Source organism: Balaenoptera musculus, chromosome 2 (genome assembly GCF_009873245.2).
Source record: "Balaenoptera musculus isolate JJ_BM4_2016_0621 chromosome 2, mBalMus1.pri.v3, whole genome shotgun sequence".
Lineage (NCBI taxonomy): Eukaryota > Metazoa > Chordata > Mammalia > Artiodactyla > Balaenopteridae > Balaenoptera > Balaenoptera musculus.
The window spans coordinates 77798330-77824432 of NC_045786.1; the positions used below are offsets into that span (position 1 = coordinate 77798330).

General features: G+C 37.7%; 1 protein-coding gene across 2 annotated transcripts in view; it reads left to right on the forward strand.

Annotated features, from left to right (window-relative positions):
- NEDD4 (NEDD4 E3 ubiquitin protein ligase) overlaps positions 1-26103 on the forward strand; it is a 151967-nt gene that overhangs the window by 22009 nt on the left and 103855 nt on the right. The window contains exon 5 of one of the 2 annotated variants that reach the window (XM_036843381.1): positions 22923-22976. The exons of the other annotated variant lie outside the window; for it this stretch is intronic. Within the exon in view, the coding sequence (XP_036699276.1) occupies positions 22923-22976 (54 nt within the window). The remainder of the gene's footprint in view (positions 1-22922; positions 22977-26103) is intronic. 2 annotated transcript variants of the gene reach the window in all.

Below are 26103 nucleotides of genomic sequence, written 5' to 3' on the forward strand. Positions count from 1 at the left end.
TCGAACCCATGTCTCCTGCATTGGCAGGCGGATTCTTAACCACTGCGCCACCAGGGAGGTCCCCAGTCATTTGTTAAATACACTGATCCAGGCAAGAGATGATGAAGGCCTACCAACAAGTGGATACATTTCTTCTTATACACCCTCCATTCACATTCCTTCCTTCCTCCTCACCCCGCCTCACTATCCCATAAGAGCAAACTCCAGTCAGCACTTACTTCAGGTTCCCAGGAGGGCCCTCAAACTGACAATGACATATTATGTATATGGGAACAATGATTCATATAACTATGGATTTCTCATCAGAAACTGTGATGAAACAGTGTAATTAAGGTAGCAAAGAAAAAAGAATAGTCAACTCCAAATTCTATATCTAACAAAAATATCCTTCAGGAATGACAGTGTGATAAAGGTATTCCAAGCTGAGGAAAAATAGAGAATTATACTTGGAAAACTAAATACTATTCTCTCAGTAATTGGTACGATAAGTAGACAAAAAATTCAGTAAAGATACAGAAGTCCTGAACAACACGATCAAATCAGTTTTATTTAATTGACATCTATAGACTTTCCACCCAACAGCAGCAGAACACACGGTCTTTAAAATTGCACATGGAATATTTACTGCGTACGCTGGGCCAAAACCCAAACCTCAACAATATTAAAAGAATTTAAATCATGCAAAGTATGGTCTCTGATTATAATGGAATTAAAGTACAATTAGTAACACAAAAATATCTGAAAAATCCCCAAATATTTGGAAGTTAAACAACACACTTCTAAGTAATCCATGAGTCAAATAAGAATTGTCAAGGGGAATTAGAAGATATTTTAACAGAATGAAATAAAAATACAGCATCAAATGGATAAAGAAGATGTTATATATATACACAATAGAATACTACTCAGCCATAAAAAAGAATGAAATAATGCCATTTGCAGCAACATAGATGGACCTAGAGATTATCATACTAAGTGAAGTAAGTCAGAAAGAGAAAGACAAATACCATATGGTATCATTTATGTGTGGAATCTAAAATATGACACAAACAAACTTATTTACAAAATAGAAACATAGAAAACAAACTTATGGTTACCAAAGGGGAAAGAGGGTGGAGGAGGGATAAATTAGGAGTTTGGGATTAGCAGATACAAACTACTATATATAAAACAGATAAAAAACAAGGTCCTACTACATAGCACAGGGAACTATATTCAGTATCCTGTAATAAACCATAATGTAAAAGAATATGAAAAAGAAAAAAATATATATATATATGAATCACTTTGCTGTACACCAGAAACTAACACAACATTGTAAATCAACTGTACTTCAGTAAAAAAAAAAAAAAAATCAAAATTTGTAGGATGCAGCTAAAGCAATGCTTAGAGAAAAATATATAGCATTAAATTATATTAGAAAAGAAGAAAGGTCTTGAACCATTAATCTAAGGTTCCACCTGAAGAAACTAGAAAGTAGCATCATTACAGAACCAACAGGCATTAAATGGAAAATAAGAGATATTATGAACAATTCTGTGCCCATAAATTCAATAACTTAGATGAAATGGACCAATTCCTTTAAAGACATATCCCATCAAAACTTTAGTAAGAAATAAATTACCTGAAAAGTTCTATATCTCTTAAAGAGATTGCATTTGAAGTTAAAAAACATCCAACAAAGAAGACTTTGAGCCCAGGTAGTTCCACTGGTTGAATTCTACCACGCATTTAAGGAATAAATAATTCCAATTCTATGCAATGTCTTACTGAAACTAGAAGAGGAAGGAACATTTCCCAATTTATTCATGAGGCCAGCATTACTCTGATACCAAAACCAGACCAAAGACTTTATAAGAACATTAAAACTGCAGACCATTAACCCTCATGATCATAGCCATTCTCTGGTAAGTTTATTAAATTGGGTGCCTTCCATTCTGAAAGGGCCAGTAATTTTTCCTCAAATTACCTGTGGACGTGGGTTTGCCTTTCCTGTCTGCAGAACCTCAGCCAGCACAATTATCTGGGGGCTTACAGAATTTGTGTTCATAGGGATGGAATCCATGCAACATTTCATCCTTCCAGGGGACCCAGTTCACAGAGAAGGAGGTGCAGGAATGGGCCCATGACCATGGGATCCATTGGTCACAGCATTTACCACACCATCCAGAAGCAGCCAGCCTCATAGAGCACTGGAATGGCCTACTGAAGGCACAACTGAAGCACCAATATGGAGGCAATACTCTGTAAATATGGGGTGCCAGTTTAATCATTTAAACCAAAGACCTAATATGAGACTGTGTTCACAACGGAAAGAATACACGGTCCAGGAACAAAGGAATAGAAGTAGGAGGGGCCCCACTTACCATCATTTCCAAAGACCCACTGGAGGACTGTGTGCTTCCTGTCTCTAGAACTGTGGGCTCTGCTGAGTTAGAGGTCCAAGTCCCCAGAGGGAGCACACTCTTTCTAGGGGACATATCAAGGGTTCCATTGAACTACAGTCTATACCTGCTGCCAGGGCACTTGGACTCCTTGTATCCAGGAACCAGCAGGTGATTGAGGCTATTATCTGGTTTCTGTAGGGACCAGACTGGAGAATTAAATGAGCATATTATAGGAACCACTCGTATATATCCTTTAGGTCTTTAATGGTGATACAAATCTATGACATTCCTACTAGGTTGCAGTATTTTTGTTTTTTAAACAGCTTTTTAAAGATATAATTAACATAACATACAATTCACCCACTCAAAGTGTACAATTCAGTGGTTTTTAGTATATTCACAGAGTTGTTCAACCATCACCAAACTCAATTTTAGAACATTTTCATCACCCCAAAAATAAACCCCATACCCACCATCTGTCACTCCTCATTTTCCCCCAGGATCTGCCCCTCTTCCCAGGCAACCTCCAATCTACTTTCAGCCTCTTAAAGAGATTTGCCTATTTTGGACATTTCATATAAATGATATCATATAATATGTGGTCCTTTGTATCTGGCTTCTTTCACTAAGTGTAATGTTTTCAAGGTTCAACCATGTTATAGCATGTATCAGTACTTAATTTCTTTTTATTGCCAAATAATATTCCATTATATGGTTAACCACACTATATTCATGCATCAGTTGGACATCTGAGTTGTTTCCACTCTTTAACTATTATGAATAATGGTGCTATGAACATTTGTATGCAAGTTTTTGTGTGGACATATATTTTCATTTGGGGAGTATGTATACCTAGGAGTAGGATTGCTGCATCGAATGAGAAACTGCCAAAATGTTTTCCAAAGTGGCTTTACCGTTTGACATTCCCACCAACAGAGTATGAGAGTTCTCACTTCTCCACATCCTTGACAACACTTGCTATTATCTGACTTTTTATCACAGCCCTCCTAGTGGGTGTGAAATGGTATCTTATTGTGGTTTTGATCTGCATTTCCCTGATGGCTAATGATGTTGTGCATCTTTTCATGAGCTTATTTTCCAGTTGTATATTTTCTTTAGAGAAATGTCTAGTCAGATCCTTTGCCCATTTTATAATTGGGTTATTTGTCTTTTTGTTACTGAGTTGTCATAGTTCTTTACATTTCTAGATACAAGTCCCTTGTCAGATACATGATTTGCAAAAATTTTCTCTCATTCTGTGGGTTGTCTTTTGAATTTATTGATGGTATCCTTGGAAGCACAAAAGTTTTAAGTTTTGATGATGTTCAGTTTCTCTTTTCTTTTGTTCCTTGTGCTTTTGTTGTCATATCTAGTCAGTATTGTTTTAGATTTACTATCTTCACCAGAGGGAGGACAGTTTCAAAGGCTTCCACTTGGCCTTCTCACTATGATAGCTCCTATCCCACAAGCCACGGATTCAATGTGGTGGTGGTAGTGAGGAGATCCAACTTCCAGTATATCAATCCCTACTGTACACTTGAAAACTAGGGAAATGACTACTGGGTGGATCCACAGAACTAGTGAACTCAGTATAAGCTGAACGTTAGACAGGACTCCATTTGTTTTCTGGTCTCTGTAAGTCCTTGCTTTAATATGGAAGACATAATGACGCTTTGGGTTTCTGTTTCCAGCAGTCCTCAGTATGTCTGATTATTCTTTCTCCCCAGTATACACTCACCCAAATAAGTGGCCATAGTCCTTTTGGAGGAGGAAGAGAGGAATCATTACAATATACATTTCCTGCAGTGATGCAGAGTCCTTCCTCCTATGGACTAGGTTACTTCTTCAGTCAATGGACTGTGGATCTGAAAATTGGCTCAGATTGGGGAACTGGATGAGGGATTGTGACTTTCCTTTTGTAATTGGGGCAGTTGTCCTTAGCCACTGCTTCTCCATTCTTCCTTCTTATAATTGTAGATGTTAAGCAGCACTTTTGTTGATCACCTGCCTATTTTGCCCCTTAGGGGCGCCGTGCTCTATACCCTACAGGTCAAGTCAGCTTCAGTGCCCCTCTTACGTGTTGGTCATTACAATAATTGTAGCCCCCTTGATTCTAGCAGTGAAATGTCACTGGCCAGCCTCTTACTGGAGAAGGGGAGGCTCATCACCATGCATGGCTATTAAGGAGCCCAGCTCTTTGACCACCTCTCCCACCCTCAGTCCTGGCATGCAGACGAGAGCCACCACTGCACTTCTGGGTGATGCTGCTGCCCCTCTTACCAGCACACACCTGATGACTGTGGTTCATGGTGCCCTCTGGGCCCTCGCATGGAACATAAGCATCTGGTAGGTATTTTGGCTTCATATTTTATATATATATATATTTTTTTTCTTTTAATTCTAGCGTGCCAACTTCCCTTGGCCTTTTTATTCCTTCCCCTACCATATGCCAGGGCAACTCAGGCATTTCCACTTGGCTCATTATTTTTTCAGGCTTCTAGGAGCCACTCTAGCAGCAACTTGGCCTCATCCCATGGGGTCCTTGACAGGATGTTCAATCCCTTGTCCTGAGAAAGTGCCTCCATGACAATGAATTCTTGCTTATGCAGTCTTATGTTTCTGCCCCTTTGATCAATCGTAGTCCCAGAGATATTCCTCTGGCTCCTGCCAGGACATGCTGTTTAATTCTTGACGCTTCTTCCAAATGTAATCGCTTTCATCCTGTATCAGACCCAGCTGGGATTTAACACTGATTATTATCTTGATAACCAGGGGAGAAGTGGGGGCAACTCCTGAGGAGAGAGTGTGGGGAGCAGCTTCTGCAATGTCATCCTGCATGTGGGAAGTGCCAGCTCTTATTACAGAGGGATGAGATACTCTACTCTGCAAGCTCTGAGGGTTCAGGGACCTGCGGAACCAAAATCCTCAGGAGCGTCCACCCAGATCCTCCTGTCCTGCACGTCAGGGTCCCAGGTTTTCCCAGCCAGGGCCCTGCCATTAACATAATAGACCCACAGTGACTGAGCATTTAAATGTCTCTGAGCTCTGCAACCTGTCAACTCTGACACTGCTCCTCAGTTTTGTCCTCTTTTCCACTTCAGGAGGTGCAGGCCTCTTTATACACTACCAAAGAGACCCTCTGTCTCTGATTTAACCTTTTGCTTTTGTTAACTGCCCTTATTTTCTCATTGTCTCTCTGTAAGTCATCAATAGTAGTAACTAGACAACTTCACTGTCCTTGTAGGTATTGTTCTCCCCTTACCTTTCAAGTGCGTTATACATCAAACTGGCAAGGGTGTCTCCCTCTACCAGGACATTTCCCTAGGACACCCCTGGAGAAGTCTTTAGGAATTGGACCACCATCTTCTGCCAGTGACTATATATGTCCCACATTCTGCTAAGGATGGGGAGATCCTTGCCAGGCAAGGATTGGACCACCATCTTCTGCCAGTGACTATATGTGTCCCACATTCTGCTAAGGATAGGGAGATCCTTGCCGGCCAAGTGAGTATGGGCTGGTCCTAAAACCCCACTACTCATACCATCTGTGTTGGTTTGGGCCCTCTAAGAAACAGACATCAAGATGGAATTAGATATGCAGGAGGTTTACTGGGGAAGCACCTGTGAAGGTCAGACAAGGAAGACACACAGATGGGAAGAACCTTCTCCTCATGATGCAGGCTTAACACCTGCTCAAGGAGAGGGGCGAAAGGATTGGGTAGGAAGAGCCTCACACTGCAGCACAGTTCTGAGAAAGTCTTGCCCAGGCTGATGGAGAGTTTCCCAGCAAAGGTTGTCTGTTAGAGAAGTCCTGTGTTGGGCAAGAGTGCCCAGTCTTTGAGAGAAAGCAAAGAGAACCCAATGGGTAGACTCAAAGGTACATGGTTAGCTGTGGCTGCCAATCAGCTATGCAGGTTCTCTTGAAAGAGATCTGAAAGTTATTAAAGTGGCTCAACTCTCTTATAATTGTGACATTTAAGGATGCATATTGTAATCCTTAGAGCTGTCACTAAGAAATTAAAATGAAATATTAGAGGTGAAAGTCCATTAAAGGAAATAAAATGGTGTACCAAGAAATACTTGATTAATAATTTTTTTAAAAAGGTGAAAGGGAAGAAAAGAGGAATAAAAAAATAGAAAAGAAATAGATGATAACAAACCATAAAGCAAACCATCTCAATAATTACAAAAAATCAAGATTCAACTGTATGCTGTTTACAGGAGACACATTTTGAGTATAGAGACACAGACAGGTTAAAAGTAAAAGTACAGGAAAAGGTATACCAGCACTAAGCCAACAAAACAATACCCTGATATGGCTGTATTATTATTAAATGAAGTAGACTTCAGGATGAAGAGTATTACCAGAGAGATTTCATGATCATAAAAGCATTTATTCATCAACAAGACATACAATCCTATGAATACACCTGATAGAAGAACAAAATTTTGAAGGAAAAATTGACAGAACTAACTAGAGAAATAAATCCAGAATAAAGATTTTGTCACTCCTCTCTCAATAATTGATAAAACAACTAGACCAAAAAACAAAAATCCAGTAAGTACATAAAAGATTTGAAAAACACTATCAATCAACTTAACCTGTTTGGCATGTATAAAACACTATATCTGATACAGCATACCTCAGAGATGTTGTGGATTCAGTTCCAGACCACCACAATAAAGTGAGTCACACAATTTTTTTGGTTTTCCAGTGCATATAAAAGTTATGTCTACACTATACTGTAGTCTGCTAAGTGTGTAATAGCATTATGTCTAAAAAAACTATACATACCTTAATTTAAAAATAATTTTTTATTGCTAAAAAATGCTAACCATCATCTGAGCCTTCAGGGAGTCATAATCTTTTTGCAATAGTAGCATCAGAGATCACAGACTCCATGACAATGGTATCATAATATAATAATAATGAGAAATTTTGAAATGTTGGGAGAATTGTTAAAGTGTGACATAGCGACACAAAGTGAGCAAGTGCTGTTGGAAAATGGCACCAGTGAACTCACTTGACACAGGTTTTCCACAAACCTTCAATTTGTACAAAACGCAATATCTGTGAAACAATAAAACAAAGTATGCCTGTACCTGAAGAATATACGTTCTTTTTATATGCCCATGGAACATTCACCAAGATGACCGTATATTGGGCCATAAAACAAGTCTGAATGTGTTTAAAAGGCTTGAGATTCTATAGAATATATTCTCTGATTACAACAACCTTTAAATAGAATTCTGGAATGTATATCTGGGATATATATTATACATGTATATATGGATATATCAATATATCTAAAAAATCCATAAATATTTGGAAATTAAACAATGTATTTTAAATAAGCCACGATCAAAAAGAAAATCATAAGGAAATTTAGAAATCATTCTAACTGATTGATAATTAAAGCATAACATATCAGAATATAGGATGAGCTAATTCAGTGCTTGGAAATGTACATCTTTATATGCTTATATACAAAAGAAAAAGAATTTAAAATCGATGATCTAAGTTTCTACCTTAACCAAAAAATAAAAAATAAAAAGTAGAGGGAAGGAAATAAGAATGGAAGTCAATAAAATAGAAAATGGATAAAAAGGAGAGAAAATAAATTAAACTAAAGGTGGTTCTTTGAAAAAATTAATAAAATTGCTATACCATAGCAAGCCCTAATAAGAGAGAAGGAAAACTCAGGGCTTCCCTGGTGGCGCAGTGGTTAAGAATCCGCCAGTCAATGCAGGGAACATGGGTTCAAGCCCTGGTCCGGGAAGATCCCACATGCCGCGGAGCAACTAAGCCCGTGTGCCACAACTACTGAGACTGCGCTCTAGAGCCCGTGAGCCACAGCTACTGAGCCCCCGTGCCACAACTGCTGAAGCCTGCGCGCCTAGAGCCCGTGTTCCGCAGCAGGAGAGGCCGCCACAGTGAGGAGCCTGCACACTGCAACGAAGGAGTGGCCCCTGCTCACTGCAGCTGGGGGGGCCCCGTGCGCAGCGGCGGAGACCCGACGCACCCAAAAGTAAATAAAGTAATTAATTAATTTTAAAAAGGAGGAAAAAAATGGAGAAAGAAAACTCAAATGACCAATATCAGGGATGAAAGAAATATCAAAGTGTGGGTAGAAGTAGATAATATGGTTATCCATTAGAGGAATTAAAATTGTAATTAAAATCTTAAAAATTTTAATTTAAAACTGTAATTAAAAATCTTCCCATTATTTTTTACTATCTTGATTTTTTATTAGAAAGGATACTTGAAAGTCGGTACTACTCTTGAGTTAGAGATGTTACTACAAAAATAAGAAAGAAGGCCATTTGTAGATGATAAACCTGGCTCAGTACTTTACTGCCTTTTACTCATTGTTTCTTTTACTATAATTTCACTGTTGCCAAATGTTTTAGCCAGTATTCCTCTATTCTGGGATCATAGGCCGTGCATTTATTTTAATCAGAAATTTACAAATTTATTGCAAGGGTAACTAGATAAATTTTTGTGGATCAATGCTAATTCATCACAGCTAGATACAGAAAACACATGGCGATTTAATACTTGCTGTACAAAGGACATAATTATGTGGGGTCCTCTCTTTTCTTCTTGTCATTTATATCATTATTTATACATAGCACAAAATGTTTTCCATTGAATGTATTCACATAAAAATGTCTATTGAGATAACATAGTACAGTAAAATGTTGATTATTGGGCATTCAGCCAAATGGAAATTGTGGCCAGAAGTTGAAGGGAGCCTTTATATCTTTGAGAAAACGTGAAGTTCGAAGAAAGTCTTTTGTGGAGAACTGTTACTGGTAGATTAACAAACAGGGGAGACTCCAAATTGAAGTTAATGCTCAATAGAAAATTATAGTAAAATCTACACTTATAGTTGCTCATATGAGACCAAGGGAGGCAAGTTATCAGGAGGGAAAAAAGTTTGACACATTAGGAGCAATGTACACATTATATAATCTGTGCATCAGCATAGTGTATGAGTATCTGAAAAAAAACAGCCCCACTTCATTCCCTGTACACCCATGGTGCTCAGTTTATATCTTTAGTATTCATACTCATCATATTATATTTACAAAATGTGTATATGTTCATGAATATATTAGTATTATGTTACAGAAGCAACATAACTTGTACACCACAGATATTTTTAGAAAGAGAAATAAAAATCAGCCATAATTTAACCTCCATAATGCCACCACTGATTGTGTGATAGTCTGGTATTTTTTCCTATGTATTTTTATCCATGTATTTATACTCCTCCACCTCTGCATACACAAGAAGAATTTGTGTGATATTTTTTCCCAGTCACTTTGCTAATGCTTATTAATGTGAGGCCACAGTCCCTACCCTCAGCGAAGCTTACTGTCTGCTGTGGACCCCTATAAACTAGTTTCTCAAAAGAATTACCAATGTGCTGAGACTTGTCAAGGGAAAACACTGGGTGCTAGGGAGTGAGTATCAGGGGATATTAGAGACTTGAGGGGATTCTCTCAATGTAGGGTATTTAGGGAAGGCCCTTCTGAAGTGTATCATTTAGGATGCTTTCAGCTTCAAGTAATCCTAGCCTCTCTGGGATTCTCTTGCCTTTCTGTCCATGGTCACAAGAAGCTTGCAGCAGTTCCTAATGACATAGCCTCCCATGATGATGCCCAGAGGTAGAAAAGGGAGAATGTTTCCTCACATGTCTCTTTTAAAAAGTGAAGAACCCTTTTCCAAAAGTTTCCCTAGGAGACTTTGATTCATATCTCTTGGGCCGGAATTATGTTGTGTGTGTATTTCTAACCCAGTCATTAGTAAAGAGAGTGGAATTACCGGGAGGCTTAGAGGAATCAGAAGTCAGCTCCTGGGTGGGTGGGGTCGGGGTAGGGAGTAGCTGCCTGTATCCCTGACACACATTATCATCCATTATTTGAATAAAATCAGAATTCTGTTAGCTAGGAAGAAGGCTGGGGTGCCCCATAAATAAAGCACTAAGTAAGGTATGGTGTAGCCGTATAATGAAATCCTCATCAGCTGTTTAAAAAGAGACAGAGGTATATGTATTGATAGGATGTTAAGTTTCAAAATATATTAAATGAAGGAACAAAGGTGCAAAACATTGTATATATGATGCACCTTTTTGTGTAAAAACAGAACAGCTTTCTCACACGCTGGTATTTGCAAAAAATACTTCTAGAAGGACCAAGAAACTGTTCACAGTATTTTCTCTGAGGGTGGGGAAAGGGTGAGAGATTTATAATTCACTATACTGAATATCTTTTTTTTTACTGTTTGGGTTTTCTCCCCATGGCTGTGTATCTATAATTCATTTTTATATTTGTTGATAAGCAATAACTGTATAGAGAAACAAATTAGAAAGACATAAAATATGTAGATAAAAATGCAAAGATAGTTTCTATTTATATAATGCTTAAAGCTTGTAAAAATACTTATCTAGTTCATTTTACTTTTTATACAGTTTTTATTTTAAAATCTACTTACCACATATGTCCGCACAAAAACTTGTACATGAATACTTATAGCATCATTATTAATTATAGTCAAAAAGTAGAAACAACCCATAGGTCCATCAATAAATGAATGGATAAACAAAATGGGGTATATACATACAGTGGGATATTATTCAGTTATAGAAAGAATGAAGTACTGATACATGCTACAACATGGGTGAACCTTGGACACATTATGCAAAGTAAAAGAAGCCAGTTACAAAAGACCACATATTGTAAGATTCCCCTCATGTTAAATGTCTGTAATAGACAAATCTATAGAGACAGAAAATATATTAGAGGTTGTCTGAGACTGAGGAAGTTGGGAAATCAGGAGTGACTGCTCAAGGGCATGGGGCTTCTTTGTGAGGTGATGAAAATGTTCCAGAATTGCGAGGGTGGTTGCATACTCTGTGAATATACTAAAAACCATTGAATTGTGCATTTTCAGTGGGTCAGTTACATGGTATATATATTATATCTTTATAAAGCTTTTTAAAAAGTATGACTGCATTGTTTTTTTTTCCTGCAACCACCAGCATAATTTCCGGAAGCATTACTTCAGGTTCTTTATGAATACCAGAGAATAAATTGACATTTGTCAATACCTTTGTCCTTCTTTGAGAATTTGGTTACTCCTCTGGAAAGTGTTTTTTTCCTCTACTCTTTTATGCATTTATAGACTTAGACATTTTTCAAAAAACCTATCTCAATATTTTTATTTTTGTTTCTTCTTCTTACACCTTTCCTATAAATATGACCCTGTAAACTCTATTTTTATGACCATAGCTTTACTCCTATTTTTAATAAATTTTAAAAAAATCATCTCATCAAAGAATTCACACATAGCTTTAAAATGAGATAGTATAAAGGGGCTTATAATGAAAAGCAATAGACTCTGGTGCCCCAACCTCTCCCCTCCTATTCCTGCTTCCCAGAAGGAACCCCTCTTTAACTGTTTCTGTTTGTCATGCTGGTCCTTATTCCCATTCTGCTGAATAGCTCACACATCCCTGTCCCAAACTGACTTCCAGCTATGATAGATGAGTAGATCGCCAACTTATATTTGGCCAGTAGTTTGGCCCCTCATAGGAGTCTAGGTTGAAAATCATGTTTCCTCAGAAACTTGAAGACAGTGCTTTGTCAACTTTGAGCATGATATCGCTATTGAAAAGGCTGCTTCTTGTTCCTTTGGGGGTGATCCTTCTCTCGCTGTGAAAAATGTGATGATTTATCTTTACCCTGGTGTTTTAAAATTTCACAGTACTATACCTTGTGTGTACAGTGTCATTGTATTGGACCTTTGATAAGCATTTCAATTTAAAGAGTACTGTTTCCCTTCAGCTCTGAAAATTTTCATGTGAATAATTTCTTTAATAATTTCCTTCCCTCTGTTTGTATTATCGTTTGGGGATTCCAGCTAGTTGGGTGCAGGGTTACCTAGACTGATTCTTATCTTTCTCAGTCAGAATTCCTCATGTGAACCACAGAACACAGAAAATGATTTGAGTGATAGTTTCCTCACATATTCCAAGGATGGTCTTACTGAGTACCATCCTAGATATATGAGATAAGTCAATAGATAACATACAGTAAATGTCTTAGGACAGGAGTCAGCAAACTTTTTCATAAAGAGCCAGGTAGTAAATATTTTAGGTGTCACACAGGCAGGAGACAAAAACTGAGGCTACTGTGTAGGTACTTATATAGCCATTTAAAAGGTAACCATTCTAAAATGTAAAAAAAAATTATTATGGGCTGTTAAAAAAAAAAAAAAAGCAAGTAAGTGCCTGACTGGCTTTGGTCCATAAGCTGTAACTTACTTAACCTCTGTTTTAGGGCATTAGGGCTTAATTCTTTCACTGAATCTGTTCAGAAAATCCTCTTTTTATTTTCTCTCATATTTTCCTTCAGCTTAGCTTTTTGCTCTACATTTTGGGAGATTTCTGCAAATTTATCTAAAATTGCTTATGTTTGAATTCAACAGTTATTTTTAGTTGCAACACCACTCTTCGCCTCTTTTTATAGTGCCCTATTTTAGCTGTATGGATGCAAGACTTTCCCAAATTTTTCTAAGGATATACCTTACAGTTTTTAAAGGTGTTTCTTAAGTATCTCTTTTCTTTGGGGACAGTTTTTCTGTTTATACATCTGTGATCTCTGCTAATCATCTATTGCTTCTATATATGAAAAGCCTAAACATTCAACAATTACATGTTACATTTTTAGTTATTTATATTTTATATATTAAAACTGATGGTTGAAGGAGATGCAGGTGCTGCTGTTGAGAGAGCACGTGCTCGGGGAGCAGGTGCGCACAAAAATGCTGTAGGGATCCATGGGATGACAGGCTGAGCTCTAATAGCATCTGCTACAGAGCTCTAAAGCCTCATGATTAAAACGGGGGCTACAGCTCCAAAATCGATAGAGCAAGGAGGATCAGAGAGTGAGACATGAGATGCTCTGTGGCTTTTTCCAGACTGCTCTGAACGTCTGTGGGAGGCAAGCCAATCTGAACACTTCCCTGCAGCACTGCAACCTGGAGCTGAGAGAAACCCCTTGCCCTCGGCTGTGGAGTTGTGATGAGCTGTGAGACTGACAGGGTCTTGTTGCTCCAGCCGGGTGTCAGGCCTGAGCCACTGAGGTGGGAGAGCCGACTTCAGGACACTGGACCACCAGAGACCTCCTGGCCCCACATAATATCAATCAACGAGAGCTCTCCCAGAGATCTCCATCTCAACGCTAAGACCCAGCTCCACTCAACGACCAGCAAGCTCCAGTGCTGGACACCCCATGCCAAACAACGAGCAAGACAGGAACACAACCCCACCCATTACCAGAGAGGCTGCCTAAAATCATAATAAGTTCACAGACACCCCAAAACACACCACCGGATGTGGTCCTACACACCAGAAAGAGAAGATCCAACCTCATTCACCAGAACACAGGCACTACTCCCCTCCACCAGGAAGCCTACACAACCCACTGAACCAACCTTACCCACTGGGGGCAGGCACGAAAAACAACAGGAACTACAAACCTGCATCCTATGAAAAGGAGAACCCAAACACAGTAAGTTAAGCAAAATGAGAAGACAGAGAAATACACAGCAGATGAAGGAGCAAGGTAACAACCCACCAGACCAAACAAATGAAGAGGAAGTAGGCAGTTTACCTGAAAAAAAATTCAGAGTAATGATAGTAAAGATGATCCAAAATCTTGGAAATAGAATGGAGAAAATACAAGAAACGTTTAACAAGGACCTAGAAGAACTAAAGAGCAAATAAACAATGATGAACAACACAATAAATGAAATTAAAAATTCTCTAGAAGGAATCAATAGCAGAATAACTGAGGCAGAAGAACGGATAAGTGACCTGGAAGATAAAATAGTGGAAATAACTGCAGCAGGGTAGAATAAAGAAAAAAGAATAAAAAGAATTGAAGACAGTCTCAGAGACCTCTGGGACAACATTAAACACACCAACATTTGAAGTATGGGATCCCAGAAGAAGAAGAGAAAAAGAAAGGGACTGAGAAAATATTTGAAGAGATTATAGTTGAAAACTTCCCAAATATGGAAAAGGAAATAGTCAATCAAGTACAGGAAGCACAGAGAGTCCCATACAGGATAAATCCAAGGAGAAACATGCCAAGACACATATTAATCAAACTATCAAAAATTAAATACAAAGAAAAATTATTAAAAGCAGCAAGGGAAAAGCAACAAATAACATACAAGGGAATCCCCATAAGGTTAACAGCTGATCTTTCTGCAGAAATTCTGCAAGCCAGAAGGGAGTGGCAGGACATATTTAAAGTGATGAAAGGGAAAAACCTACAACCAAGATTACTCTACCCAACAAGGGTCTCATTTAGATTTGATGGAGAAATTAAAACCTTTAGAGACAAGCAAAAGCTAAGAGAATTCAGCACCACCAAATCAGCTTTACAGCAAATGCTAAAGGAACTTCTCTAGGCAAGAAACACAAGAGAAGGGAAAGACCTCCAAAAACAAACCCAAAACAATTAAGAAAACAGTAATAAGAACATACATATAAATAATTACCTTAAATGTAAATGGATTAAATGCTCCAACCAAAAGACATAGACTGGCTGAATGGATACAAAAACAAGACCCATATATATGCTGTCTACAGGAGACTCACTTCAGACCTAGGGACTGAAAAGTGAGATTGAAAGTGAGGTCATGGAAAAAGATATTCCATGGAAATGGAAATCAAAAGAAGGCTGGAGTAGCAATTCTCATATCAGACAAAATAGACTTTAAAATAAAGACTATTACAAGAGACAAAGAAGGACACTACATAATGATCAAGGGATCAATCCAAGAAGAAGATACAACAATTGTAAATATTTATGCATCCAACATAGGAGCACCTCAATACATAAGGCAAATGCTAAAAACCCTAGAAGGGGAAATTGACAGTAACACAATCATAGTACGGGACTTTAACACCCCACTTTCACCAATGGACAGATGATCCAAAATGAAAATAAATAAGGGAACACAAGCTTTACATGATACATTAAACAAGATAGACTTAATTGATATTTGTAGGACACTCCATCCAAAAACAACAGAATACACTTTCTTCTCAAGTGCTCATGGAACATTCTCCACAATAGATCATATCTTGGGTCACAAATCAAGCCTTGGTAAATTTAAGAAAATTGAAATCGGATCAAGTTTCTTTTCCAACCACAACGCTATAAGACTAGATATCAATTACAGGAAAAAAACTGTAAAAAATACAAACACATGGGGGCTAAACAATACACTACTAAATAACCAAGAGATCACTGAAGAAATCAAAGAGGAAATCAGAAAATACCTAGAAACAAATGACAGTGAAAACACGACAACCCAAAACCTCTGGGATGCAGCAAAAGCAGTTCTAAGAGGGAAGATTATAGCAATACAATACTACCTCAAGAAACAAAAATCTCACATAAACAACCTAAACTTACACCTAAAGCAATTAGAAAAAAAGGACCAAAAAACCCCAATGTTAGCAGAAGGAAAGAAATCATAAAGATCAGATCAGAAATAAATGAAAAAGAAACAAAGGAAATGATAGCAAAGATCTATAAAATTAAAAGTTGGTTCTTAGACAAGATAAATGAAATTGATAAACCATTAGCCAGACTCATCAAGAAAAAAAGGGAAAAGACTCAAATCAATAGAATTAGAAATGAAAGGGAGAAGTAACAACTGACACTGCAGAAATACAAAGGATCATGAGAGATTACTATGAGCAACTGTATGCCAATAAAATGAACAACCTGGAAGAAATGGACAAATTCGTAGAAAAGCACAACCTTCTGAGACTGAACCAGGAAGAAATAGAAAATATACACACACCAGTCAGAAGCACTGAAATTGAAACTGACTTAAAATCTTCCAACAAACAAAAGCCCAGGACCAGATGGCTTCCCAGGCGAATTCTATCAAACATTTAGAGAAGAGCTAACACCTATCCTTCTCAAACTCTTCCAAAATATAGCAGGGGGAGGAACACTCCCAAACTCATTCTATGAGACCACCATCACCCTGATACCAAAACCAGACAAAGATGTCACAAAAAAACTACAGGCCAATATCACTGATGAACATAGATGTCAAAATCCTCAACAAAATACTAGCAAACAGAATTCAACAGCACATTAAAGGATCATACACCATGATCAAGTGGGGTTTATCCCAGGAATGCAAGGATTCTTCAATGTATGCAAATCAATCAATGTGATACACCATATTAACAAATTGAAGAATAAAAACCATATGATCATCTCAATAGATGCAGAAAAAGCTTTCAACAAAATTCAACACCATTTATGATTAAAAAACCCCAGTAGAAAGTAGGCATAGAGGGAACTTACCTCAACATAATAAAGGCCATATTTGACAAACCCACAGCCAACATCGTTCTCAATGGTGAAAAACTGAATCCATTTCCACTAAGATCAGGAACAAGACAAGGATGCCCACTCTCACCACTATTACTCAACATAGTTTTGGAAGTTTTAGCCACAGCAATCAGAGAAGAAAAAAAATAAACGGAATCCAAATTGGAAAAGAAGTAAAACTGTCACTGTTTGCAGATGACATGATACTATACATAGAGAATCCTAAAGATGCCACCAGAAAACTACTAGACCTAATCAATGAATTTGGTAAAGTAGCAGGATACAAAATTAATGCACAGAAATTTCTTGCATTCCTGTACACTAATGATGAAAAATATGAAAGAGAAATTAAGGAAACACTCCCATTTACCATTGCAACAAAAAGAATAAAATAGCTAGGAATAAACCTACCTAAGGAGACAAAAGACCTGTATGCAGAAAACTATAAGACACAAATGAAAGAAATTAAAGGTGATACAAACAGATGGAGAGATATACCATGTTCTTGGATTGGAAGAATCAACATTGTGAAAATGGCTCTACTACCCAAAGCAATGTACAGATTCAGTGCAATCCCTATCAAGCTACCAATGGCATTTTTCACAGAACTAGAACAAAAAATTTCACAATCTGTATGGAAACACAAAAGACCCCGAATAGCCAAAGCAGTCTTGAGAAAGAAAAACAGAGCTGGAGGAATCAAGCTCCCTGACTTCATACTATACTACAAAGCTACAGTAATCAAGACAGTATGGTATTGGCACAAAAACAGAAAAATAGATCAGTGGAACAGGACAGAAAGCCCACAGATAAACCCATAGACATATGGTCACCTTATCTTTGATAAAGGAAGCAAGAATATACAGTGGAGAAAAGACAGTCTCTTCAATAAGTGGTGCTGGGAAAACTGGACAGCTATGTGTAAAAGAATGAAATTAGAACACTCCCTAACAGTGTATACAAAAGTAAACTCAAAATGGATTAAAGACCTAAATGCAAGGCCAGACAGGATAAAACTCTTAGAGGAAAACATAGGCAGAACACTCTGTGACATAAATCACAGCAAGATCCTTTTTGACCCACCTCCTAGAGAAATGGAAATGAAAACAAAAATAAACAAATGGGACCTAATGGAACTTAAAAGCTTTTTCACAGCAAAGGAAACCATAAACAAGATGAAAAGACAACCTTCAGAATGGGAGAAAATATTTGCAAATGAAGCAACTGACAAAGGATTAATCTCCAAAACATACAAGCAACTCATGCAGCTCAATATCATAAAAACAAACAACCCAATCCAAAAATGGGCAGAAGACCTAAATAGACATTTCTCCAAAGAAGATATACAGATTGCCAACAAACACATGAAAGGATGCCCAACATCACTAATCATTAGAGAAATGCAAATCAAAACTACAATGAGGTATCACCTCACACCGGTCAGAATGGCCATCATCAAAAAATCTACAAACAATACATGCTGGAGAGGGTGTGGAGAAAAGGGAACCCTCTTGCACTGTTGGTGGGAATGTAAATTGATCCAGCCACTATGGAGAACAGTATGGAGGTTCCTTAAAAAACTAAAAATAGAACAACCATATCACCCTGCAATCCCACTACTGGGCATATACCCTGAGAAAACCATAATTCAAAAAGAGTCATGTACCACAATATTCATTGCAACACTATTTACAATAGCCAGGACATGGAAGCAATCTAGGTGTCCATCGACAGATGAATGGATAAAGAAGATGTGGCACATATATACAATGGAACATTACTGAGCCATAAAAAGAAACAAAATTGAGTTATTTATAGTGAGGTGGATGGACCTAGAGTCTGTCAAACAGAGTGAAGTCAGAAAGAGAAAAACAAATACCGTATGCTAACACATATATATGGAATCTGAAGAAAGAAAAAAAATGGTTCTGAAGAACCTAGGAGCAGGACAGGAATAAAGATGCAGACGTAGAGAATGGACTTGAGGACATGGGGATGGGGAAGGGTAACCTGGGACGAAGTGAGAGAGTAGTGCTGACAAATATACACTACCAAATGTAAAATAGATAGCTAGTGGGAAGCAGCCACATAGCACAGGGAGATCAGCTCGGTGCTTTGTGACCACCTAGAGGGGTGGGATAGGGAGGGTGGGAGGGAAATGCAAGAGGGAGGGGATATGGGGATATATGTATACGTATAGCTGACTCACTTTGTTATACAGCAGAAACTAACACACCATTGTAAAGCAATTATACTCCAATAAAGATGTTAAAAACAAACAAACAACTGATGGTTGCATTATTGTTGAACCTCTACCTGAAATCAGATACAAAGAGAAACTCTTTAATGTGTGTGTGTCTGTGTGTGAGTGTGTTTACCAGAGGTTTAGGTGCCATAGGAATATTCTCTCATTTGGTCCATTGACCTCTTTGCTTCAACATTCTGTTCTTTTAATAGTTTTCAGTTTCTTCAGAAGCCTGCTTTCATCCCCACTTCATCTCCCTACTAGGGAGGTATGGAAGTTGCTTGCCTGCTGGTGGCCCTTGCATGTGCATATGATCTTTGCTGTGATGCTTTAATACCTTTTACAAACTCCTTTGCTATTATGAAAATAGGATCTTAAGAGGGAGAGGATTAATATTTGTGTTCAGGCTGCCATTTTGCATTAGAATTCTCACCACATGTTTTAAATTGTATTCTTGCACTTAGTGTGTGCCTTTGATATAACCCCCCTCAAAAAACAAGTAACCAAGTCTTTTATGGTGTTTTTATAATTCAGTAGAGAGCTATTACATATTATTAACTTCATAAATGGAAGAATGTAGTCAGTTTTTTAATAACTGGAAACGGAGGAGGGGGAGTGATGGGAGGTAAGACTTCAGGGCGGAGTTGACGTTTGAGCTGAGGCTTGAACAAGAGGTAGAATTTGGACGTGTCGAGCTGAGAAGGTGTTGCACATGGAGAGACCTTAGCATGTACAGAAGTACGGATCAGAAAGTGCAGTAAGCAGTGATTAGACTGTTTCTAGTGTGATTAGAGCATAGGGTGTATGTGTATTTGGGTTGGCAGGGGACAGTTACAGGACACAAGGCTGGAAAGGCAAATTGGACTCAGATCAGGAAGCACCATTCCATGCTCAGGCATTTGAATATTACTCTTTAGGCCACTGGGAACAGCTTTTGAGTAGGGCAGTAAAGATGGCCTAAGCTATCTTTTAGGTAGGTCACTCCAGTTGAAATAGAAAAGGTAGATTTAAAAGGTAAGATAGTTGAGGTAGAGCATCCTGTTAGGAAGCTATTAATTATAGTCTGAACCAGGACAGCAGAGGCCTATTCAAGTCACATATATCTATTTTCTTAGCAGTATTCATTGAACATCTATATTATCTGACAGGTATTTTGTTAGACATTGAGACTTTTTATTTTTTCCCTCGAAATATTTTTCATGTTCTTGTCTCCCTCCCTAGTCTCACTGGGACCATCACAGGCAAAGCTCTCATCACTTCATACCTGAGTTACTAGAGCCACAGTCTCTGTGGACTCCAGGGTCTCTCTCTAGTCCAATTTATTTCGTGTATCACTGACAAAATAATATTTACATATTTACATATGTAAATGTTTATTATTTACATATTACATGTGTTAGCATACGGTATTTTTTTTTTGTAGATCATTTACATATGATCTACATCGTATCAGTTTTTCATTTAAAAGCTTAATTTTCTTCCATACCAATCAAGTCTTAATTCCTTTTCTGGATATCAGTGCCCTCAGTCTGGCTCTACCCTGACTAACCAAATTTTTCTTACCACTTTCTAACACAAAAATGTTCTTATCAGTTGATCTCCTTACAGCATGCTCATTCTGCCCCCATGCCTTTCCTCCTGCGATCTCCTTGCTGTGAATATTATCTATATTTTCTTATTCAGATTCTTCCCATCTTTCAAGTCTTAGCTCAAGCGTCATCTCCTCCCCAAAATTTCCTCTATATCCTCCTAGAAAAGATTATTGTCTTAACACTGTTTTTTCTATCCCCGTGGCATATCTGGCCCTTAATTGGGGCTTCCGTCCTCATAGTTGCCCCCTGGTTACAATATGACTGTAGGGGTGCCAGCTGTCCTAACCAAGTTCCACACAGGAAAAAGAAGTACAAAGGGCAAAAGCGACATCTCTCCCAGCTGAGTCAGCCCCATTTAAAGAGCTCTCCCAGGAACTTCCCTGGTGGCTCAGTGGTTAAGAATCCGCTTGCCAATGCAGGAGACATGGGTTTGAGCCGTGGTCCGGGAAGATCCCACATGCCGCAGAACAACGAAGCCTGTGCACCACAGTTTCTGAGCCTGTGCTCTAAAGCCCACGAGCCACAACTACTGAGCCCATGTGCCACAACTACTGAAGCCCACGCACCTAGAGCCCGTGCTCCGCAACAAGAGAAGCCACCACAATGAGAAGCCCGCGCACCACAACGAAGAGTAGCCCCCACTCGCTGCAACTAGAGAAAGCCTGCGTGCAGCAATAAAGACCCAATGCAGCTAAAATTAATTAATTAATTAATTTTTTAAAAAAGAAAAGCATAGTCAATCTTTAAAGAAAGAAAGAAAGAAAGAGCTCTTCCAGAAGTCCCACCCAGTGACTGCTGCTAGGTTGGCCTCTTTGGTTGCCCCCGGGTGCAAGGGAACTTTTTTTAGAGAGTCTTATTGAGAGTCTCAATGTTGAACAAGTCCAGAGGGCACTGTTCGCATAGAAAACAATACATAAAATAGAATGGAGTGTTCCATATTTTGATCTGGGTGATGATGACACAGTAAACATGTATGAAAAGTCATCAAGCTGTATATTTAAGGTTAGTAAACTTTATACTTTACTGAATTTATGTTATACTTCAATTAAAAAAAATTAATGCCCCTCTCCCCAAGAGTTGTGCAGTGTGGTGACCCCGGGCACTTGTTGCAGGTAAAATTAGGATTATGTTCTCAGAAGAACATAAGGGAGAGTGGACACTGGGTTAGGTATCTCTATATCTTTGTCACACATATAGGGCTTTTTTCTGAAGGCTGTCGGTACTTTTGACATGTAAACCAAAGTTTTAAAATATCTCAGTATTTAATGTAGTATATTTATCATAGAGAAAATACCAACTTAAATGTGAGAATGTTTCATACATCATCTTAACCTCTGGTATAACAAATTATTAAAGATTTTCTTTGTGTTTGATATTTAGTAGATATTAACTTGATATTGAAACATTTCAGCAAAAATGAAAGCATTGGCTTTGAAAAATAAATTGCTGCATGTTAATTTTACTCGTGCTATAAGATATAAACAGTAAGTGAAAACTCAGTGTATACTTTTTGACTGCTTTTGTACTTTATATAGTATAAACAAGATTGGTTTTATCAAGTCAGTACTAAAAGGATTCAGAACACTAGTCTCCATAAAATCAACATCCACTTTGGGTATTTCTAACCTGATAAATAAAAAGTGAGTACATAAAATTGATAATAAGTTAAAATCTAATCTGTATTTTTAAGTGCTTGTAAATATGTAATATTTTGAAATTTTATCTCACTTTCAGGAATTTCTTGGAGGTCTAGTGGTTAGGACTCTGGGCTCTCACTGTGGAGGGTGTGGGTTTGATCCCTGGTCGGGGAACTAAAATCCCATAAACCGTGTGGCCAAAAAAAAAAAGAAATTTTATCTTACTTTCTTTTATTCTATTTTAGAAAAAATGGAAAAATAAGCAACCAAATCCACTTTGTCGTTATGGAAATATTACTAGAAAATGGGTGACTTGTGACTGGTCTGAGCTTTGTATATATTAAGTATCTTGTGTAGTTTAAAATATATTGTAAGTAACAGGAATTAGGAAATGGTAACATTTTCAAGCATTTATTTCTCAGTGTTTGTGGGTTGATGTTCACTTTTTTTAAATTAAAAGTATAGTTGATTTACAATGTTGTGTTAGTTTTTGGTGTACAGCAAAGTACACACACACACACATACACACACACACATATGATTTTTCAGATTCTTTTCCATTATAGGTTATTACAAGGTATTGAATATAGTTCCGATGTTCACTTGTTTTTTTCTTACTTAGGTTCACCCTCAGCAGCACCGGCTTCTTTTTGAAGTGTTTGATGAAAATCGATTGGTGAGTTCTGTTGAACGAGTGTAAAATGTGAAGCAAGGGTATATTTCAGTAGAGCAGCAAGGAAAAGTGGGCTGGGTATCTGTGAGGTGAGGGATGCTTTTGGGGTGGTTATGGAGACTCTGGGCAAAATGGTGGACAGATAGATTTTTTTTTTCCCTCTTTCCTGGTGCTACTCTCTACCCTTCTATTCTCCCAGGCACCTCTTGTGATTGTCAGTTCTCAGCAGATTCACGGTCTTCCTCAAGGCCTGACGTGGCAGGAGATGCAGGAAAGGCAGCCTCTTTGTCTGGCCTTCCCTCACACTCATCCTTGTACCCTGGTCGGTAGTCCCAGGCTCAGGAGCCTTCCCCTCCTCACTCCAGTGGATTTCTTGGGGTTACCTGTATCCAGTTATGACATCCCATCCTCTCCCTTATCCCCACCATTCTACAAAGGAAAGCTATCCTCTCTACACCGATGAAGTAAAGTCCTCTGAAAGTTTGCCAGCCCTTAGAGGGACAAAAAGCAAATATAACCTGATTTTATTTTTATAAAAGGATAGTTCTGATTCCTGATTTCCTAAAGACTGTCTTGAAATCCTATCCTTTTCCTAATTTGTCTCTTTGGAACTTTATTTCAAACCTTCTTTTTAGCATCTTACGTTTACATTTTAAACCTGTAAGATTTGAATATGAAGGTGTAAGAACCGTGTTATATATTCAAAGCTTATCAGTTACCAAACAGAAGCACCAAAAAAGAAATTAAACAGTTTTATTCATTTTATAGCTAACATAGAAACTGGATTTTTTAAAGAATCTATTTTTAGCGTTGGACTATATAACACTTTGTTTTTTCGGTCAAGAAGTGATAACTATACTAGTAACTGAAGATATTGCAGATGAAATCATTAGTTAGTATCATAACAGGCAAAGGTACTTTTTTGCAGCCAAGGGAGACTTCAGCACTAACTGGCAACCTAATTTTGTAACGCTGAGTGACAGATATTGATGATTTGCTTATCAGATTTGGTTAGTCACGGAGCTTTTCGTTTTCTGTTTGTATTTTTGCCTTTTTTTTTTTTTTTTAACAGAATAGGGAATGTCTTCTGTTTTTTCCCCTCTGTCGCTACAGATCTGTTTTCCTTCTAGATAGGACCAGGTGAAATTTAGTACTGGTGTTTTTTTAATCATGAAATAGACATACAAAAAATATATTTAATATAAATCTTTATTTTAAATAATAAGATAAATATCTGTACACTTATTACTCAACTTAAGAACTAGAATATTACCAAAATCTTCAAAACCCCTCATACTCCTCCCCAATAGCATCTCCTTTTCTTCCCCTGCAAGTAGTAGCCACTGTCCTGAATATTGTGTTTATCTTTCTTATTTAAAAATTTTTATCATGTATGTATGTATCCCTAAAAGCATAGTAGTTTCCTTTTTCATATTTTTGATTTTATTAGAATAGTAGCACTCTGAATACTTTCCTCTGTGACATGCTTTTTGCTTAATGTTATATTTGTAAGGTCGATCTGTAATAAGACATTTTACAGATGCATAGTTTTCCCTTCATCTGCAAATGCTGTAATACCATAATTTATGTATTTATCCTCCTTAATAGATATTAGTGTTGTTTCCAGGTTTTTGCTATAACCAACTGATAAACATTCTTGCTATGTTTCCTGATATATGCGTATGAGTGTATCTCTAAGGTTCTTATTTTGGGGTTGAATTGCCGGGTCATGTGTTATTTTTCCTGTTGTTAGTGACACTGATATGAATTTCTTCCTGATTCTTGGGTACATAACTGGTGAACTATTTTATTTGAGTTATTTGCATATTGTCCACAAGGAGGACATGTTTATGCTTTCCACCCTGCTTATAGTTATCTGGTCTTTTTTGCTGATAATCTTAGTATGGTGTGACTCTTCATTGCCAAAACTGATATTTATCATGCTCTGATTGGTGCATTAACACTCCTTGACCATTTACCGTGTATAGAGTACTCTACAGGGTGTCACGATATAGCGAAAGAAAAAAAGCATTGCTTCTGATATTAACAATGGAATATTTCTAAAAGCAAAAAGAAAATAATGCACTTAACAGGATATTATAGATCCCCATACCAAGGAGTCAGAAGTCCTTGTAGTCTGGCTTGTGATTTGGTACATTAGCTTGCAACCCTAGACAGATTATTTAATCCTTCTGAAAATATTTTCTCATGTTTAAAAAATTGGAATAACAGTATTTGCCTTACCAATCTGATAAATATATTATGAAAATAAAGTGAGAGAGTAGTTATCAAAGCACTCAGAAAATTTTTCATCATTAATACAAAGTGTTATTTAACGTTCATGGAATCATGCGTTTGTGGCTCTCTGGTATCACATTTTGTGTGTTAACTACAGTATGCCATTTCGGGCATCTACTGTGTTAGATACTCTGCTATGCATTAGAAATGTAGTTTTTCTTAAGAAGCTCACTTTACTAGCAAAAGGGAACAAGAAATAATTAGAACAGGGTGGTGCTTATCATTCTAATGCTCTGATTTGTTGTTAGTCCTAGCAGGTAATTGAAGTGTACAGATCACCTGAGATGTCATAGAAACTGTAGCCATTGATGGAATAACAGGCTTGATTGTGTAGCAGTAAATTGGCCTATGCACTGTAAATGTCATTTTATCCTTCTCCTGTAGCATTCACAACTAAATTAGAAGTGCATCCTTTTCCTAGCAGATTCTCTTTGGAAATGTACAGCGAAGAGCACAGGTACACTTTTAAGGAAAAAGAATTTCTAGTCATCTGGAAGATATTTGCAATATAAGTGATATTTTTTCAGCCAGTTTTAAGAAGCTGGGGGTTAAAACTGTCATAGTTTGGTGATGGTTGTGGTGGTGGTGATGTTGATGGTGATGGGACATTTGAGAATGATGTGCCTTTAAATGAATTCTACCCACCAGTGCAAAAGTTAGTGCTTCCGTGTCACTACCCAAGAGCTATGTCTGCATGCATACAGCCTCTGAAGCTTTAGGAGACGCCTATATTCCATATTCCAGGCGGAGATGCTGTGCTTCTCAAGTTCAGTGGTTGTATTAGTCAGGGTTTTCCAGAGAAACAGAACCAATAGGAAACACACACACACAC